This window comes from Symphodus melops (genome assembly GCF_947650265.1).
Source record: "Symphodus melops genome assembly, chromosome: 12".
Lineage (NCBI taxonomy): Eukaryota > Metazoa > Chordata > Actinopteri > Labriformes > Labridae > Symphodus > Symphodus melops.
The window spans coordinates 12,883,061-12,903,021 of NC_136702.1; the positions used below are offsets into that span (position 1 = coordinate 12,883,061).

Below are 19,961 nucleotides of genomic sequence, written 5' to 3' on the forward strand. Positions count from 1 at the left end.
AGTCAGAGTGCCTCACATGGTATGGCCATCAATGTCCCCTGACCTGAACCCCATCGAGCACGTCTGACTTATTTACAGAAAATTCAGACTAAATAGGAAAAGCACTTGTGTAAATAATAATATCCCCAACTTATTGTGAGTAGTGTATATTTCATTTGTAATTTTCAAAATGTTTGAAATAAGTAAGGCTTATAGGATGTCGTGTAGACTGCATAAAATCAACAAAAGCACCCAACTTATTCAAAACAAGAAAAAATGTGTTCATTTTGTTCTTATCTCTAGTCCTTGTTCAAACTACGGTGTTAGCATTTCAGAGACACAAGAGGGAGCAAGAGAACAGCTCCTGTGACTCAATATGGTGTGTAACTGTGCCTCAGTGATGCTCCAATTCATTGTTGTTTATCTCCCTGAGCTCCTGGGGTTTACCTCGTTTTTTTTCTTTGTGGATTTTTTCAGTTTGGACATTTAGATTTTAAATTTGTTTTGTTTCTTTGCCTTTTCATTTTAAATTAAAGGGATACTTCACCCATTTGCATGAAGCTGTGTATCATTAGAAACATGGTAGTAGTGTTGAATGGTCGTGAATCCAGCCTTCACGTAAATGGGTGAAGTATCCCTTTAAATAGTTTTTGGTTTTCTGCACTTTGGTGCAGGTCCCTGTTTTCAACTCATAGATGGACTGAACTGACACAGAAGGGATGACACACAGAGAGTAAATAACCGGATAATCCAACACAGTTTAGACCAATAAGAAACAAGTTAGAACAATCAAAGACAGAAGGGAAACACAGAGAGGCAGGAATCAAGACAACACTGTGGATATAAATCATGAAACACTGAAGACACACTGAACACAGGAATACAACGCACACTTGAACAGAGAATGTAGGTTACAAGGTGTAACCATTCTCTGAGAGAAGAGACCATCTCTTCATATGGAATATATAGTGGAGAGATAGTCTAGTTACGATAGAGAAACAAGAATAACAAATTACAAAATAAAACGGGGAACATTAAAGACTGAACTGGAAAACATTGAAAAACACATGGGAAACAAGCAACACTGAGAAAGAATGAGACCTAAAACAAGATAAGGAATCAAAACTCTGAAAAACGATAAAAAAAAACAACAAATCACGACAAAAAGTATTATTAGGTGGATCACTTTTACAGCACTTTAAGACAACATACAGTACAAATATACACATATGTAACCTTTCTAACATGATACAAGAAGTAATGTTGTTCTGGTGGTCTTACCATGGGCTCAGGTGAATTTAGGACACTGCTCCATTGCTTTGGGGCCTACAGGCAACATTTGTTGCCATCTTGTTTGCTCCTTTTTTTCTCCCGTTCCTTCCTTTCCTAAATGTTAATAATCTGATTTAAACCAAACGCTATACAATAGTGAATCGTTAATACCCAGTTTCCAGCCGTCTTCAATGATGAAACTACATTTAGATCACATTCTTAACTTTTGACAGCCTTCACACGTGTTACTAGTCGAACCTTGGATACAGCCTAAATACCTGTGTGCACACCTGCAAGCTGTATGGTGAACAAATCCGTTGCACCCGTCACGTGGTTTGTGCATGCTCGCACGTTAATGAATAATACATGTGTGACGTTTGAGGAGAGGTGGAATCTAAAACGCAACGCTTTTAATTCACTCTTCATCATCTCCCCCTGTGAGTGAAAGCTGCGATGACGTCACAGCAGGTCGAATCCATGCTCTCTTTTTTTTCTTCTTGTACGTTCTTTCCTGCAGATCTGCTGTCGATACTACGCTGCGTGATCACAGTCAGATCCTCCTCCTCCTCCTCCTCCTCCTCTTCTTTCCATCCCCTCGCCCCGCCTGTAGCCTACACTCAGTGAATGAGGATTTTGGTTTTTTTTTCTAACAATTTATCGCGAATTATCCGTCACATTGGCTTTTTTGGTGCAATGTGAGCTGCAGACATAAGACACGGGCTCGTTTTACCAGCACTATGGGGATTTGAAAGACAGAAAAAGGGACCAAAGCTAAGCATCCATCTGCCTGCATCTGGGATCATGATCCACCTGAAACCATGGAGAGTCCTGCTCCTTTTAACCGTGCTGTGCCAACCAGGAATGTCAGAGAAATACGGTAAGATGATGAGGATGACGATGAGACTGATGATGACACTGTCCTTAACAGAAGTCATAGTCAGTTATATTTTCTGTAAATGTGATGTTACCTCAGGAACATGACGTTTCTACAGTAACTCATGACTTCACATAGATCCCATCCGGATACTTTATCCATGGATGCATGCATTGCTATCAAAGTACTGTAAAATGTCTACATTGAGTGAAATCTAAATCTTTACATCAATTTGCATTACATTATTTTTTTTTTAAATATTTTGTAAATAAAGTAAATAAGGGAGATGGGTAAATAAGAGATCGAGGAAATGAAACGGAGAAGAGATGGGGCTTTCAAAACGATGCAAAGTGACAAGGCAGATAAAAAATCAGAGTAGCCAAATTATTTATTTTTCTTTCTCCACAGAGCGAAAAGACAACAGAAAGATGTTTGGAGAATTGAATAAAGGGATAAAGTCCTCTGCAGCTCAATGATATCGAACATTAAAGATAGGTTCTAGTTGATGAAAAAATGGGCTAATCAGAAACACTGTTCACTGTAATTCTCTTTGTTGGAATTTAAACGTAAATTAATTTAAAAAAACATCTGTTTTAAAAGTGTGTTTACTAATGTGTGAGCAGTGTGGAGCTTGCATCAGCAGTTGAATATAGCAGGGGCATTTACTGTTTTCTATAGTTGTATTGAAAATGGCAGCAGCAGTGGTTTTTGCTCTATTGACTTCAAGAAAATACAGGAAAATCCAATTACTGTTCTTGTTGTAGATTGCATGCATTGAGCCTACAAAATTAGAAATCAATTCTCAGAATCAACAAGTGTATTGTTACTCCCTCCATCCTATCAGACTCCCACCCAAAGATGGCTTCTACATTTTTTTTTTCCCCCAGAAGTTTGATCCTTGCAGACCATCATTCCTTATACTGTCCAGCATGTTTAGGTGGAGATGTGTGATGTTTTTGTCTGCTTCTGGTTTTCCCTGACAAACACAAGTTCCCAGCCCTATCATTTCCTCCTCCACCCTGAATATACAATGTGATTTGATTATCATGTTTGCCCAATTTTAAGTCCTATCATCAAAATGCAATGCATAATAAATGACTTTATGAATGTCGTCTTTTTGGATAAAATACACTGTCCATTCACTAAATAATTCAAACACAAAACAAGTAACAGGGAAGGAAAGATGTGGACATAATATGTTCATACAAAGTTTTCCATTAGAATTCTAACATCAATTAAAAAAAATCTTCATAATGATAATGATTTTCTCAGTGTGGTGCAAGTCTGCAAATCTGGACAATTCAGCACAAGGGAGAGAAACCAGTAACCACTGATGCTTCCCTTTGTCTATTCATCCATTAACATCTCCTTCCATCTATCTTCTTTCACACAGTCATCTATATAGCTGAGCTGCCATCCATCCAAATGTCAGATTTTTTCGCTGGAAAACCAGTCAGTGCTTTTTAATGACGAGGATTGACATTTACCGGTGCACACAGTGTCCTGTCAGATAATATTAATGTCAGTGCCTCTGTGTGCTACTACGAAATAGATACTGCTTGGCTAGGTCCCAATGTAATCGTATCCTTTGTGTTTTTTTTGTTTGAGGTTTTGCTCCACGTGAGGCAGATTTATGCAGTGTTCCTGAAATACCCTTTTTTTTTTATTGGCATTAGTATGTGTGTAAAATTCAAACATAGATTTGGTCAAAACAAAATATTTAAAGACAGAGAAGGACAGAGTGTGCACACACCAGAAGCTGCTCCTTTTAACACATAATAGGAATGTAACGTATAAGGGACTAACCCCTTAATCTGCTTTTGTCTTTGAATTTCTCTTTTGTCCAGCACCCAGTGATCAACTTCTCAGAGGTGCATGCTGTTTGATATTTTTGTAAAAAAATAAAATATTCCACATGAATTAAAAAGAGGAAAGTGATTATCACTCCTCAAAATAAATCCTCAACTTTCACAGTTTTAGTCATTAACAAAGTGTGAAATATATTTGTGTTTCATAAAGGTGAGTCAAACTGCTGGTAGAGACTGAGTCACTTCATTTTCAGGACAAGAACATAGTTCAATCTTCTCTTTGCCAGGTTTCTCTTCAGAAAATTAGCTCACCTGTTATCTGACTTTTTTTTTTCTGTGATTTGAATTCTTTCTCATACACATTCATAAATGATTTTTAAAAAAATATATAGTGCAATAAAAGCTGACTAGAAAGATATAAGCAATATTCTACCCTTGTTAGGTTACTATCTATTAACTGCCACACCTTGTCACTTCCCACAAGGCTACACACCCCAAGACTGGCTTACTAAAAAAGCAGAATAGCTGAAAATGAAATACATATGAGAAACTGCATTTGTTCAACTACTCAATAAGTGAGCATATAATTAATTTCCTCAATGAATACCTACACCCTAATATCTCAATCTTTCACATGTAATAAAATATGGCCATCATGTTAAATAGATTACATTTTACTTAAGGAGTAGATCTGTAGAACCTCTAAAAGCCTGTTCAACCTCCAATGTATGATTGAATGAAATCAAATACTTTGTGTTTTCAATGCGTTTATGAGTTGTTGGTTTGATGCTGATGCCTGAGGGGGCTATGAAGCGGTGATATAAAAGCCTTGTAATTGTTTGATTCTTATTGTAAAGGTTGGCTTTGACAATGGCTGCCTTTCAATTTAAAAGAGTTGTATGTTTTTGCTAACCGCTGTTCACTGAATTTGAAGCCAATTACAATGACAAATCCGGGGTTTAACTCACTTTGTTCTGCTCACATTTCTACCTCTTCAAAGGTGAATTACAGTAGTGGTTGCCATGGAAAGCACTGTGAGAGATTTTACTCAGAGTACCTGTCGGCCTTGTGGGTTTTTTTTCACAGGTTGCCTGTTTGAGCGGAAGCTGTGCACGAGGGAACAGTTCTGCTCAGATGGTGAGTAAAGCCAACACAGGCACTGTGTTTACACTTTAAACACACACACACACACACCAGCAAACATGTTGTCTCTGCTCATAAAGTTTTCAGACACACTGCTTTTTTTTTTTTTTAATACTGTCTTACCTCTACGGCACATTGAATAGTTTCCCCTGCAGCTGTAAAAACACGCATAGATGCTGACATAAATATTATCTATAAATATATGGAAACACGTCAAAGATTTCTCCCCCTCTGTCACCTACCTGCTCTTAGTATTCCACGTCATAGTCTAAGCCCCTCCCCTGCTCCACAGTCTCCATGGTAACACTGACATCACTGTGAGGTCGACACCCCCACAGTTGTTGTGCTAATACAGCGATGACTCACTGACACACACTTACGCACTTAGGCACTTACGTAGCCATCGGATGGCATACAGAATGGATGAGCATGCTTGCAAACACAGAGGGCTGTATTTATGCTCATCTCAGGGTCTGAGGTTGTAGCAGGGAGACAAATGTTTGGTTTCAAGGCTGATTGGTGGACATGAGCATATTTTTCGCTCTTTGAACATGCCTGCTGAATTCAAACTAATTTGTTAAAAAAAAAAAAATCTGTTACTCTGAAGTCATTAACAAATACTAATTGACCTAATTGTGAAAGAAGAAAAAAGAAGTCCAAACTGCAGCAGTTTTCACACACACTCAGAGATGTCCCACAAAAACACAAGCAGCCCCACTGTTCATTTTACATGAACAGGATTCCGAGCTGTTTGAGGCTACTCAGAGCAAAAGTACAATCAACAATATTAGACTATTTTGAGTCTAATTAACTTCAGTGCCCACCATCTTTTCAAAATGATTCCTTCTATGTTCAATATTGTGTCTGTGCAATGCATTACTGTTTTATGTCTTTATGTACACATTTTAACTTCTTTGATCACTCTTTGACACCATCGACATTGATGATATTATTAAATATTTGATTTTAGCATACTTGCTTTATGTCATACATAAACACTTGAAAACGGCAGAATTGCTTCTTGCCCTAAACAGTATCAGTCTGACAGAGAATGCAGGCATGAACAATTTAAGACTTATTAGATTAGACTTAGATTTATCTTATAACTGCTATTCATCCTGTTACTTTCCTGAATGTTGCTGTGAATTAAATGGACAATAGAAATCCCTTTTTTTTTTGTTTATCTTGAGTTGTATAAAGACAGATCCTGGTCAATAAAACAGAAGGAGCTCTCAGCTTTTTAAAAAAAACAAAACAAGATAAAAAAAAAAAGAGCAGCTATGAATCTGTGAAAATCATTTGAAGGAAATAACAAGAATCAGCTGAGTATTATTTTATGCCTCTAACACACTGATGACAGTGATTCCAGCTTAGTCCATAAGCTTGTGTAATGTTTCCCGTCAGGCACAAATTCACCCTAGGATGTCTAACATAATGTCAGCTCTCTGCACAACACAGCTTTCTCTCCCCCCAGCGAACACTAGAGACATCTAGCTCTTGTGTAGTGTTAGTTCCTTTCCTTTCTGTGATACACAGGATTGATTGCATCTGATGTGTTCCGCTGTGCTTTGTGCAATGCACCTCTTCTTTTCGGTGCTCTCAGCATTCGTTGTATTTGTCGGTGACATGCTGTGTTGCCGGCTATTATTGCTTTGGTTGTGTTCCAGGTGGATGAGAATTTTTTTCCTGTTTTCAGCCCAACCAGAAACAGTCATAATGGGACTTTTTGTTGTTTTGTCAATTTTTAGTGCTATGGAGCTTCCTTTTTCATGTCCTCCTCCAGCCCATATTTCTAGTGAAAAATGTAATAAAACTGCAACGTTTTTGTTGATTTTATTGTAGAGTGTGTAGAGTGTGTTTGAGTGAGATGCATCTGGAAAGCAGAGTAAGCTCACATAATATCACTTGAGGTCTCTGTGTGCAGGTTTAGCACCACTGAACTTGTCCATTAGCTGCTTCCTTGAGGTTCTGACTTTGCAGACAACGTGCATCTTGACTGTGACTGTGTGACTGAAATTTAAGCTTTGTGATATTATTGAGGGCTTTAGGTCTTTCACTTCAACACATAGAAGCAAGATGTTTCGGATATTTTAAATGAGGGATTAATGGAACCAGGCAGACACAGACCCAAAAATGCATGATCACCCAAGACAGAGTTCAGTTAAAAAAAAAACAGTCAAAGTTAGTACACAGGTTGGTGCAGACAAATTCAAAATGTGCATTCAAACGGCAAAAACGAGAAGCAGACAATGGTCATAAAACACCAGAGAACTCAGAAGTAGAAAATGCTGGACCGAGGTAACATACAGACTGAACTGGCAACAAGAGGGAGGAGCACAAGGGGAATGATGTCAGTCAAAAGTGAGCACGATGAGGGGGAGCACAAGGTGGGAAATCATAGGGAGCAGAATCTGAAAGACAGAGACACGAGTAATTACAAATTTGAAATCCAATGTTTATTACTGCCATATATCATCTATACAAAAAAAATATAGCCACAGAAATAAACCAAGCTCCAGAAATAGTCCCAATCCAATCAAGCCAATCAGTTTTCTGTATCCTCTCCATTCATCTTCCACTCCTCCTCCATTCCTCCATGTCCCGGTTCTCTTTGTCATCAGTCAGTTCTCCACCAGGAATAACTGTATGCCTTCTGAACTGTAGCTCAGGATACAATAAACGGTGGCGTATCATATTATTGGCGTTGATGATTTGAAATTCGATTTTGACTAGGATGGAAACTGTATAGGGACATTTTCTGTCTTTTCTGAGTGTTAAGGGACGGAAAGATGCTCACAATTTGAATTGTAGCTTTCTTTCTGAATCGATAATTTATCGTTTTTATCTAATATACAAAACAGTAGATCAACTTGAATGATAGCAGTAGGTATTTATTAGAAGTAATTACTGCAAAAAAGAAAGAAGGAAGCTAACCAATCTATTCTTATCAGTGTTCAATACATTGAGTGGTTAAATAAATCAATGTCCCTGCTTCCTGGCTGCACAAACACTAATCCTCTCTAATCTGTTCGGTATAACCATGCACAGTTTCACCAGTTTTAGCTGGTGTAGTGAAAGACAGTGATGACTCATCAGTGCGCTGAGACATACACAGTCCGCCCTGCTTTATCCTTATTCCAAACACATCGACGTCTGACAGTCTTTTACTTACAAAATATGTCTCTGTCATTGATCATCCACCATGACAGCGCTACAAAAAAGGGGAGTCATTTCAGCTCCCTTCATAGTGCACTGGCCTCTCTCCTTGCTCTGATCCTCTTAATATAATAAGGGATGAACACCTTTATGCAGTGATATACAGTATGTAGGCATACAGCGAGCACTCGCTCTGTGAAGCTTAAAATGATGCATCAACTTGTTTCTGGTCGATGTAGGAAACTGTGTAGGCTGACGTTGACATATTGTCTGGAGTTTTTTTTTTTTTCATGTACTACCGATATTAGGTAGTTATTCATTCAGTTATTCAAAACTCTATTGATTAAACTCTGATATACTTCGATTGGCCCTGAGGCTGCCTGCAAGTTCTCAACAACTTCACAGGAACTTTGCGTAAAGCACACTTGGTGACGGTGGCAGAACCTTATCAAAAAGGGATTTGACAAGCAGTCAAAGAGTGTGGGCTGAACTTTAAAAATATGACTCACTGCTGTGGCGTGGGCTCACATGAGAATTATTGCTAACACAAAGCACTGCACTACCTCAAGGACAGCTTCATTGAAATATCTGTTCAATTTCATTTACAACGAAGATAAAACATCGTCTATTGATACATCGGTTCATTTCTCACTTTGACTTGACAGAGTTGGAAATAAGAGCTATTACCAACAGCACAAACAAAAGCTTTTTTAAAAACGATTGCCCCCGTGAGCCTCAACTTTATAGAGTCACCATACACAATACCAAGACCCTGACAGTGAAGCAGCTAAATGGAATTAAGCCAAATTAATTTTCTATTTTTACAAAATCGTTTACACTTATCTCTCTAGTTCATGTAAAACATGTTTGGTATTGTCCGTATGAGACTATCCAGCCAGCACAAGTTAAAATATGCTATAAGTTTTGTAAGTTTTGTATCTTTGGGTTTATTCCAGACGGGCTGTTTGGTCAGTGTCGCAGCTCCAAGCGTGAGCAGATCCAGTACCAAGTGTCAGTTCCTGTCCTGAAGAGGATGCAGGAAGTCCTCAAACAGCTCATGCTCCAAGGTGAGAAAATACACATCATCAGCTGCATTCACGATACATATATCCTTATATCCTTCAAAAATGTAAGGAGCAAGTGCTGTGTGCCGCAGAGCCATTGGGCTCCCAGCACCATAGAGGCAAGTTTAGAGAGTCACCTCTGTCTTGCACTCTCGCTCCCACCTTCTGTGGCTGTCTTAATTACATTGTGAGTGTGTGTGTGTGTGTGTGTGTGTGTGTGTGTGTGTGTGTGTGTGTGTGTGTGTGTGTGTGTGGGCATGTGTGCATGCTTGTAGGTCTTTCCTGGCAAGATGACATCACCCAGTATATCTTATCAAAGGAGCTAAAGAGGGTTCCACATACCACCCAGACCATTAAACCAAACTCTGCCTCTGCCTCCTCCTTTCATGCCTCTCAGTAAGTACTCCTCAGTGACATTGATGATACCTTGCACAAAACACATGAGTCAGAAGAAGGAATCAGATCCATACGTTCAGGTCTCCTTTGAGTCACCATTCATAGTGCTGTGTTCCTTTATCCTTCTCGCTGCCTCCACGCTAATCCTCTTTTGTTTCTCTCTCCGGGTCGCGCAGGTCCAAACAGCACCACAGCTCGAAGTCTGGTTCCACAGCTCCTAGTGGCAATTATCTTGACTATATGATTGTCGAACCTCCTCAGTCCCCGCTGCGCATGCAGACAGCCTCTATGGACCCGTACACATACCACCAGGTACACACACACCATACTTGACCAAAAGTAGGTGATTCAACACTGACTGAAATGAAATCCCAGCTAATTTAAGTATTATAATTAATCTGGAATAACAATGATTTGTATATAATCATGTGATTGTGTCTCAAAACTGGCAAATAGATCATTAGTCTACAAAAATACATACTACGTACAAAATATAGATACTGTATAGTAAATTATATTCAAATCTAAGACAGTCGTGATGTCTCTCCTGATTCCAGCATAGATACCAAGATGAAGTAGAGAGATCACTACTTGGAGCAGGAGGCAGTTATGCCCGCCCCTCTTCAAGGTCCCAGGCCAAACAGAGAGAGCGGGAACGTGACAGGCAGCTGCTACAAGAAGCCCTGTCGCTCTACCTGGCTTCTCCACAGCCGTCATATCGACACAGAGGTGCTGCCTCCATGGCTCCTGCGGGTAAATGGGATTTTTCTTTTTTTTTTGACACAAAATAACTTTACAATAAATGATGTGGAAGGAAAACTGTTACATAAATTATAAGTAGACAATTCTGTTTAGCATCATTATCTATTATGCTGTTGCCAGGTCTGCATTATTATGAGGATTTGAATCTGGAGACGCCAGTGGACTATGAGGAAGATTACACCGTCGAGGAGAGACTTGATACTGCTGGCAGACAACAAGCACTGCAGAATAAAAAAGCTCCTCAGGACTTTAGTGCTGTGTCTCAAAACAATGGTGAGGGATAGGAAATATGAACCTCCTTGAAAAAAAAAAAAAAACCTGTATGAAGTACTTAATACAGATAAACGCTAACTCTGCTGTGCTGTGTTAGATGGTCTCCTCCAGAGGATGTCAGGAGTGTTACAGAGGTACGGCGTTGACCCCAGAGAGCTCAGCCAAGAGCAGCTCTACAAGCTGGCCCTCATTCTTCAGCTGCTGCAAGCCCAGGAAAAAACAGGTGATGTGTTTTTAAATTACGATGCAAAAAGTCAAAACGCAAACCACATAGACGTCAGGAGGAAAGTAACTGCAAAATTACATTTCAATGAAAGAAATGTGAGCCCCCTTTTGCCTCTTTATGCTACAAAAAGTCAGTGTTTTTGTAAGATGATAATATTTTGAATCTTAGAACAATAATATGTAAATATTTATATTGTTATATGTGTGAATATTTAGAAGATACACAAATCGAGGGCTTTTTTTTTAACTTTGATATTTGCTTAAAACAGATCCAATTGAGAAAGACCTCATCACCCTTAAGGAGGTATGTCGGCATCCATTATCAGCAGCCATTGTTTAATATTCTGTTCACACAATGTTTGACATGTCACCTATCATTCCCCCTGTAGATGCAGATGGTAAAAACAGACAGTGTCTCCAATAAGCCAGAGAAGCCTGCCTCTGTCCCTCACCCCCCCGACGCCCCTCCTGCCCCCTCCTCCCTCTCAGTCCCCGCTCCATCTCCATCTAAAGGTGCCAGCCTACCTCCTTCTGCCTCGCAGCCCCCTCAAGCTGCTCCGGTTGAATCTGGACAGGGCTTGAAGGAGGAGGGGCCGCCACGGGTCGAGGGTACGGGAGGCAAGGAGGAGTATGGATACATTGTCACAAACAGAAGGTCAGTGAAACAAACAGAATATTCACATAGTAGTTTCTAGACGAGATTGTCAAATATGAGATGTATGTTTGCAAGGAGTATGTTTTTTGTTCTGTTATAGTCCTCTGAGTTTGTATGATGGAGTGAAGCTGTTGGAGCTCCTGGCTGATAAGATACACCTGACAACCAGCAGCTTCATCAACATCAGGTAACAGCAACATTGTGTGTGTGTGTGTGTGTGTGTGTGTGTGTGTGTGTGTGTGTGTGTGTGTCAGAGCTATATATATCTATATGTAAAAAAAATTAAGTAATGTTTTAGTTTAGAGCACCAATGTGTGTGCGTGTCCCGGTGGTTTTTGTGTTTCCAGTGTGGTGGGTCCTGCGCTGACATTCCGTGTTCGCCAGAATGAGCACAACATGACAGCTGCAGAGGTGGCTGCTAAAGCTGGTGAGGCTCAAAGCCACACACTCCGACACACCAACACTTACCTGTACCACAAATAAACACCAGCATGAGGACAAAAGCTGTAATGTTACTCTTGTGTTTTGTTTTTTTTCCTTAAACACAATTTAACCAAAATTCTTTTTTCTTTTTTTTGTTGCAATTCAACAAAAAATGTGTTTGGGTTTTTTTTTCTCACCCCCAACAGTATCTGAAAAGAACTTCCTTGAGTCTGAGACAGGCCTGAAGATTGTACAGAGCGGTGTGGGAGAGGTAAATGATTTACTTCTACCTCAACGCTGTGATTACTTTCATGGTTGTGATTACGTACAGACCATCTGGAAGCCAAGGAGCCAGAACAAGTCAGCGAGGCAACACATAGTAACACCCAGTATTTTCACTTGTTGCCATGGTGCTTTATCTCCTCTGCCTCCCTCCCCTGCTGTGGCTCCCAAGATCCAAGGTGCTATGGCAACAGTCACAAGTGTCATTAACCTCATTATTCGCTGTTCGCACAAACAGCCTTACTCAAAGCCTGATAATCATCCCCTGCATCCCCAGTGTGTATGTAATAGATTTATTAGCATAATGGAGTGAGAAATGTTCATCCGTTGGAGGGGAAAAAAAACTCTGGATTTGATCAAAATGGAGAAACACACTTACTGAAAAGGTATCGTGACATGAAACTGGGAAATGTTTCATGTCACGCAAGAAAAAAAGAAAGAAAGATGGAAACAAACTGGAAGCTGCTCAGAAGGGTTCAGGGGCGTTGTGTTTAATGTGTACAGCTCTTCTGTTGGTCCTTTTAGAAAACAATGTGTGCTTTTTGCAGCTCTTATATAAGGATTAAATGTATTCTCTCAATTCTGGACTTTTTTTTAGTTTATAAGTGGAGGCCCAATGTTTCCTGTCAAGAGACATTTTGAGTGTACTAGATTGGTGGTTATTTGGAGAGAAAAACAGGACTGTTCACGTGCTCAAAAGGAAAAAAAAGCTCTCATACTGATTTTCTTTCTATCAGCCGTTTTGAAAAGTAGATGAAGTAAAAATGGAATGACATGTGTAGTGAACTTTACCCGGGTTCACTGGTCTTAACAGACCCCTGCTGCCTCTGTAGGATGGTACTATCTTGACTTCTCAGATCTCTGTCTTTATAACTCAACATCAACCCCTCACTGTGCAAACCTTTCAGTCACATACAGTTATATACACACACACGTGTAGTTAAGATTAAATCCCCATCATCTTCCTTTGTGTAGCTTAGCTTGGCCTGAGTACTCTTAAAAGTGAGTGCAGCATGTCAGCAAACAAAAGAGATACAAATCAGTTGTCTTTATGTTTCTTTCCACTGCCTGTGTCTTTTTCACCACGCTTTATGATCTCTTTTTCCCCAGAGGACAGATGTACGGGGTCTCCCTCAGGTAACCAGAGTTTCCCAGGGCTCAAGTGGGACAGTCATCACCCTTGTTTCCATGGCAGTCGTAGGAGGTGTGCTGGTATTGGCCATGGCGGTGGCTTGTTTTAAGCACTACACGCAGCAAGTAGCCAATGGAAAGCTGGGTCTGGGGCCAGAGGGAGGAGCAGAGACACACTTTGACTATCAGGTACAGCAACATAAGGCAATGCAGAACTGAGGCGAGAGATTTTAAAATAATTCTCTCAAATTAGGTCTTAAAAAAAGAAAAATCCTTCATGTTGTGATAGATGGATAGAAAGTGCAAGAAATCTCATAACGTATAGCAAGGGGGCATGAAATATTTGTTTTTCTTAAAAATGTATACAGCTCAATTTTTTTAGATGAAATTTCAATTATGTTGTCAACATAGCATGCTTATATATGGGCTAAATGAAAAGTTCAATTCAACCATAAGACGTTTTTAACAGAAAAAGAGAAAAATATTATTGATCAAGCCAGATAAAAGATAAAGCACATTTGTCACAATATAGATTTTTATTTAACACACATCTATCCTGCAACTGTTCATACACACTATCAGTATTATGTGTTTGTAGAATTGTATTTTTTTTTTAACATTTTAAACCCCTCCATATTTTCAGGAGTTATGTCGGCAGCACATGGCGTCTAAATCCTCCCTCTGCCGTCAGGACTGTGTCGGCGGGAGCATAGCGGGGTCCGCCATACCCGCGGGTGCTGGTGGTCGAAGAGGTACTGACACGTCTCGCGTCAGCAGCGTCTCCTCCCAGTTCAGTGATGGTCCCCAGCACAGCCCGTCCTCTACCCACAGCTCCACCCCGTCCTGGAGCGAAGAGCCCGCTCAGTCTAACATGGACATCTCTACTGGTCACATGATACTGGTGAGTTCATGCACAATCGGAGTGGAGGCAAAATGGACTCCCTGATGTTGCAAATTATTTAGTGGCAGTAGAAAGCAGAAATGTTTCTTTGCCTTGTTTGGCAGATATTAAACGCCTACATTTTATTTGTCATCTCTCTCTCCCGCAGGCCTATATGGAGGATCACCTGCGTAATAAGGATCGCCTTCAGAAGGAGTGGGAGGCTTTGTGCTCCTATCAGGCTGACCCCAGTTCAGTAGCTGTGGCTCAAAGCCCCATTAACATGGACAAAAACAGACACCCTGAATCACTCCCCTGTGAGTTTATAAATATATCACTATGTCTGATGCCTTGTTTAAATGGATCATGGACAAATGAGTCATCAGTGCACAATGCAAAAACACATGCACGCTAAGCATCTTTACAACTTGTAAAACAGAACACTCGTTCTTCACATTATATATATATATATATATATATATATATATATATATATATATATATATATATATATATATACTAAAGAGAAAGTGGTGGTGTTGTGTTTTTTTATCAGCTTTCATCGACTGATCTTTTCTACCTGTTTCTTCTGCAGATGATCACACGCGTGTGAAGATGAAGGCTGAATTAAACCCAAATAAACAAGACTACATCAACGCCAGTATCATCGTAAGGATTCTTTAAACTATCAGAATCACATCGTTTTTTTGGGGGGGGTTAGGTTTAGTATATTTGCACAATCAAGTAATTTAACTATTGGCTATTAAAGACATTTTATAATAACAAAGGTTTGCAACAAATTGGATGTAACCTCTAAAGCGTCTGTGAGCTGGCTATGAAACAGACTGAAATGAATATTGATGCATGGGGTATGTCTCAGGTTGACATGGCACTGCAGATCAGACTTTTTTGTACATCACTCACACCAAATATTACTCCATGACTGCTATGTTTTGTTAATAAACACCACTTGTGCATTGGACAGAGGTACGACTTTGACCACAGTACTCGTTCAGCTTCAATACAATATGATAAGAAAAAGTCAGCAGTGCTAAAGCCCATACTAAATCTCTCCTTCTCCGTTTATGAATGCAAACACTTTGACCTGATTTAAGAACTGACCTGTAAAATCCAGTACTTAGTGCTCGAGAAGCCAATGAAAGATGAACACTTCCAGTTCACTACACACACAAGAATTTTAAAATACTCTTTGTGTGTTTGTGACCGTCTCTACTGCCTGAGATTGTGTTGCTCCCCCGGTATGAGCCTAAGCATCTCATCATCGTTTTTGTTTTTTTCCTTCTCTTTTTAACCCTTTAGTTTGATCACGACCCTCGTCAGCCGTCTTATATCGCCACACAGGGACCACTGGCTCACACTGTGGCTGATTTCTGGCAGGTTGGTTTACATTTTCTCTTTTTCTATCTTACAGAGAATTTTGAAGATTAACTTACAAATTAAAACTCTGCAAGCCATAAAACTGTTCTGTCCATGTGTATGATTCTGCATTGTTACTCATCACAGATTATGTACAGTGTGTAAAAAATATCTTCAGTGCAGATGTATGCTTTCATGTAAGGAGTGTATTGCTTCCACTTACAGATGGTGTGGGAGAACGGCTGCACAGTGATAGTGATGATGTCAGCTCTGGTTGAAGACGGAGAGAAACAGTGCGAGCGATACTGGCCTGACGAGGGCTCATCACTCTACCATATCTATGAGGTTCATTTCCTGTTGTGACGTGAAATATTTCATTTCGTATTTGTATTCGTATTCGTATTTGTGTTTCATGAGTCTTTTCTTGCTGGAAATGTTCAGTGCAATGGGAAAAGCTTTCTCACATGAAAACAATTAGAATATACTTAAATGATACTTGATACTAATAATGACAATCTGATTTTGATATGAGAATAAAGAGAGAGATCTTGATATCTCTGAACAGAGTTTAGGTCAAATACCTCCAGACACTACAGTTGTGTCATAATGAGGACATTTTTATAGCATAAAACTATTTATATCAGAGGGGTATTTTCTTTTGGCGGAGTAAACAAAATCCACAAAACATGTTGGCCTTTTAAAAAAAAAAAATATTCATGTTTATTGGGTGGTCATTGTGTAACTTGCTGTGATTAGATTAATTTCAGAGTGGTATAAATGGTGGACAGAGATGTACAACTCTTGTGGCGCCCATAGCTTTGTGGTTAGAGCACCCCGTATGTTTCTCTAAAAACAGGTCCATAATTTGTTCAATGGTAATTCACAAGAAAGTTCCTAAAACAAAAAAAACAACTACTAAATAGGCAAACTGACACAAACAGTAGGAAGCAAAAAGACCACTAAATAGATCGAGGAATACCCATGAGGTTATCAAGACAAGTACAGACAGCTGGGTTTGTCAGTGATGAGCGTCAGCTGGGGCCAAGACACGAACACAGTAGGGAGGAATGTGAAACATGTGGAGGACACAAGAGGGCAGCAGAGGGAACCTGCAAGGAGAAGGAAGTCAGTAACTCAAAGAAAACAACATGAAAGAAGTCAAATATTAAAAGAAAGAGAATCACAAGCTAGTCTTTAACATTGGGATATGACAATTAAAACTGAATGCCTGTGATTGCTTGCATTAGCGAACATTGCCTCCACTTACTGCAAGGGCATGGGATTTTAGCATAGTTAGAATTACATGTCTCATAAGTGTCGTGAAATGGACAAAAAACTTGAAAATAAGGAATCTGTATCTACAAGAAACTCCATCAAAGAAATACAAACAAAATATTTTGACGTGTCGTTTGCCAAATGTACGACTGAAAATATTCATTGTCCCCGCTATTTACCCTCCTATTCTCTTTTCTACATCTTTGTGTTCATCAGGTGAACCTGGTGTCAGAGCACATCTGGTGTAAGGACTTCCTGGTGCGTAGTTTTTACCTGAAGAACATCCAGACGCAGGAGACCAGAACTCTGACGCAGTTTCATCTGCTGAGCTGGCCAGCTGACGGTATCCCCACCTCCACGCGACCGCTGCTTGACTTCCGCAGGTATGAAATGATGCAATTATACAGACTAATCCTGTGCGATTCAGTCATCTATATAAACAAACACCAGGCGTAACACACAGGTGGTGAGGATGGCATGTGTGGATTGTTGTGGGGTGACTCACTGGTCAATCCTTTCTTTTCCGGGTTGTCTCCCCTGACATTCTGCCCTGTGTGTTATCCATTAAAATCTTCTTTGTGTAACATTTCATACTCCTTCCATCATCTGAGCTCTCTCTCTCTCTCCCTCTCTCCCAGTGTGCATGTTGACAGGTTTGTATTTTAACATCTCCCAGTGTCATTTTTGTGGTTTGCAGCTAGTACTCTGGCTCCAGTTGCATAGTCACAAAAATGAGCATTGGCAGGTGTGACTGGCTACTGCAAGAGGGACAGTGAATCTGTGGCTTCTTTATTTAGCTTTCCTTTCCTGTTTTACATCTCATCTCCTTCACGAACCCTTGCATTTGATTTCATTTTTCCCATTCCTTTCATTCTCTACTTCATTTCTAATCTTACCATGTTCACCAGTTATTTAAATGTCTTTGTCATTTTTGAACTCCTTCTAGGTCACAATCTGCTTTGTTCTGTTTTTTACTCAAAAGTACCCAATGCTGCATAGGAGACATTATTGTGTTTGGATGCATTTATCAATATATTGATCAATGGAAAGAAAAAAACTTTTGTGTTATATGTGAACAACCTCCGCTTGGACTCCAACGTTTGTAATTAATTATATATAATAGAGCCTTTTCTCTGTTCTTTGTTCTCCTCCCTGTCTCGGCCGTCCCTTGTTCCTGTTTTTCAGGAAGGTGAATAAATGCTACAGAGGTCGCTCCTGTCCGATCATTGTTCATTGCAGGTAAAAAACAAACAAACAATGAAACATGAGAATATGGATTTTTATCAGAAGAAAGTGGAAGCCGATTGACCAAACATTACTCAGCAGAAAAAAAACATGGGCACTGACAGTTTCTGTTTTTCTCTCCGTCACTCCACAGTGATGGCACTAGCAGGACTGGCACGTACATCCTTATAGACATGGTGCTGAATCGCATGGCCAAGGGTGAGTCATTTAGGACACACACATAAACAGCTCAAAAAGAAAAAGGAAAAAAAAAACGGTTTTAGATAGATATATATTTTTAGTGTGAGTTAAAGTTTGATCAAGCATTGAGAAGCCCCACAAATAGCAAACTAAAGTGAAAGGCTTCTTCGCCCTGTTTGCTTGAATGTTCTACCTTATGTGGACAGCAGAGGATACTGTAGTCACTACATCATTTTACTTATGCTGCCCTCAGACTAAATCATTCTCTGCCAGACTGATTGATGTAGACAAAGATTTTCTTTTCAGTACAATATCTGAATGACCATCTTAGATAAATGCTAATTTTTCACAAATTATGAAAAGTAAAAAATAATAAAAAAATGCTCCTTTTATTACCAGATCTGAATGTTGTTTTTTTTAGGGAAGTTATTGATCTTCTTATTAGCACAACTATGGCAGTAAAACCTCCCTAAGTGCTGCTGTGACTCTCCTACTGTTCCTGTTGTTGTTTTAAGGAGTGAAGGAGATCGACATTGCAGCCTCACTGGAGCACATCAGAGACCAGAGACCTGGCTTGGTCCGCACAAAGGTAGCATGAATCTGTGTGGCTGTGGGTTCAATTATAGGCACTTCAAAGGTGTAAAATCTAAATGTTCAAACATTGACACATTTCTCTTTACTTCTCACCCTGCCTCTCACGACGTCATCAGGACCAGTTTGAGTTTGCGCTTACAGCAGTAGCAGAGGAGGTGAACGCCATCTTGAAAGCCCTTCCACAGTGAGGACAGACACAGAGACAAACGCTCCTGAGGTCACACTGGTACCACACAGTCATGTATATCTGGCCATCACTGTAAATAAGAATTTGCTCTATCACACCTGGAGCAGTTACTGCCCTTGTTATCAGCATGCAGTACTGTACCAGCTTCCCATTCTTTTAAAACCTTTGTGGACCTTTATTAACACAAAAGTTTTTTGTTTTTTTTGCCATTGTTGTAAACATTTGATCGACCTATTTCACAACAATGATACAGTCACACTTGGACAACAAAGTTCAAATTTGCATTTACTGTGCCTAAGTGAATACAGATTACATTTCCACATTTATTTCCACCCGTGATCAGCTCTTTGTCTTCTTACATCAACTCTCATTCGTGGACATGACTACCTAAATGATCAATCAGCATACAAGCTAATTTTACCCCGACATCAACTGTGCTAAATCCCTTTGAATACGGTTCATATCGTCCAGTGTGTTATGTTTCATGTCTGCCAGAATACTGTACGCTACTGTATGATATTTGTTGATTTCTGGCGACTTTATATTGTCCATAACTTGACAACATGATTGTTTGCTCCAACTCCAAGCACTGGTTCTTAAAGAAGCTTTACATTGACCAAACACCTCTGTCTCTCTCTTTCTCTCTCTGTCCTTGCACAAATTGTAATTTTGTTCAGGTTTCTTTATTGTCTTACTCAGTGTACGACCTTGTGATTTATGTAAATAATAAACCTGGAGATTGTGATTATTTCATGTAGCAGACAGATAGAAAATATCTAT

At 39.7% G+C, this 19,961-nt stretch overlaps 1 protein-coding gene across 2 annotated transcripts; it reads left to right on the forward strand.

The window, feature by feature from the left end:
- Positions 1 to 1,209: 1,209 nt before the first annotated feature.
- Positions 1,210 to 19,929, forward strand: ptprna (protein tyrosine phosphatase receptor type Na). Of its 2 annotated transcripts, none has more exons than XM_079356748.1 (24): positions 1,210 to 2,128; positions 5,020 to 5,070; positions 9,189 to 9,299; positions 9,572 to 9,692; positions 9,869 to 10,004; positions 10,250 to 10,445; positions 10,575 to 10,727; positions 10,825 to 10,950; positions 11,222 to 11,256; positions 11,342 to 11,607; positions 11,708 to 11,794; positions 11,955 to 12,034; positions 12,237 to 12,301; positions 13,423 to 13,632; positions 14,135 to 14,344; positions 14,493 to 14,640; positions 14,919 to 14,992; positions 15,644 to 15,721; positions 15,926 to 16,045; positions 17,192 to 17,358; positions 18,161 to 18,214; positions 18,354 to 18,418; positions 18,916 to 18,989; positions 19,111 to 19,929. In XM_079356748.1, exons 1-24 carry the CDS (start codon positions 2,053 to 2,055, stop codon positions 19,180 to 19,182), a joined length of 2,775 nt encoding a protein of 924 aa, XP_079212874.1. In that variant the 5' UTR covers positions 1,210 to 2,052; the 3' UTR covers positions 19,183 to 19,929. The 2 variants fall into 2 exon arrangements, with proteins under 2 accessions (XP_079212874.1, XP_079212873.1); XM_079356747.1 differs by having other exon boundaries at positions 1,226 to 2,128; positions 14,087 to 14,344.
- Positions 19,930 to 19,961: the final 32 nt, after the last annotated feature.

What these genes read in the sequence shown, in the direction of transcription:
- ptprna (XM_079356747.1), top strand. Translation starts at nt 2,053, where the DNA reads ATGATCCACCTGAAACCATGGAGAGTCCTGCTCCTTTTAACCGTGCTG. An exon ending in ACCTCATCACCCTTAAGGAG is followed by an intron (nt 11,257 to 11,341) that starts GTATGTCGGCAT and finishes TTCCCCCTGTAG; the next exon opens with ATGCAGATGGTAAAAACAGA. An exon ending in CTACTGGTCACATGATACTG is followed by an intron (nt 14,345 to 14,492) that starts GTGAGTTCATGC and finishes TCTCTCCCGCAG; the next exon opens with GCCTATATGGAGGATCACCT.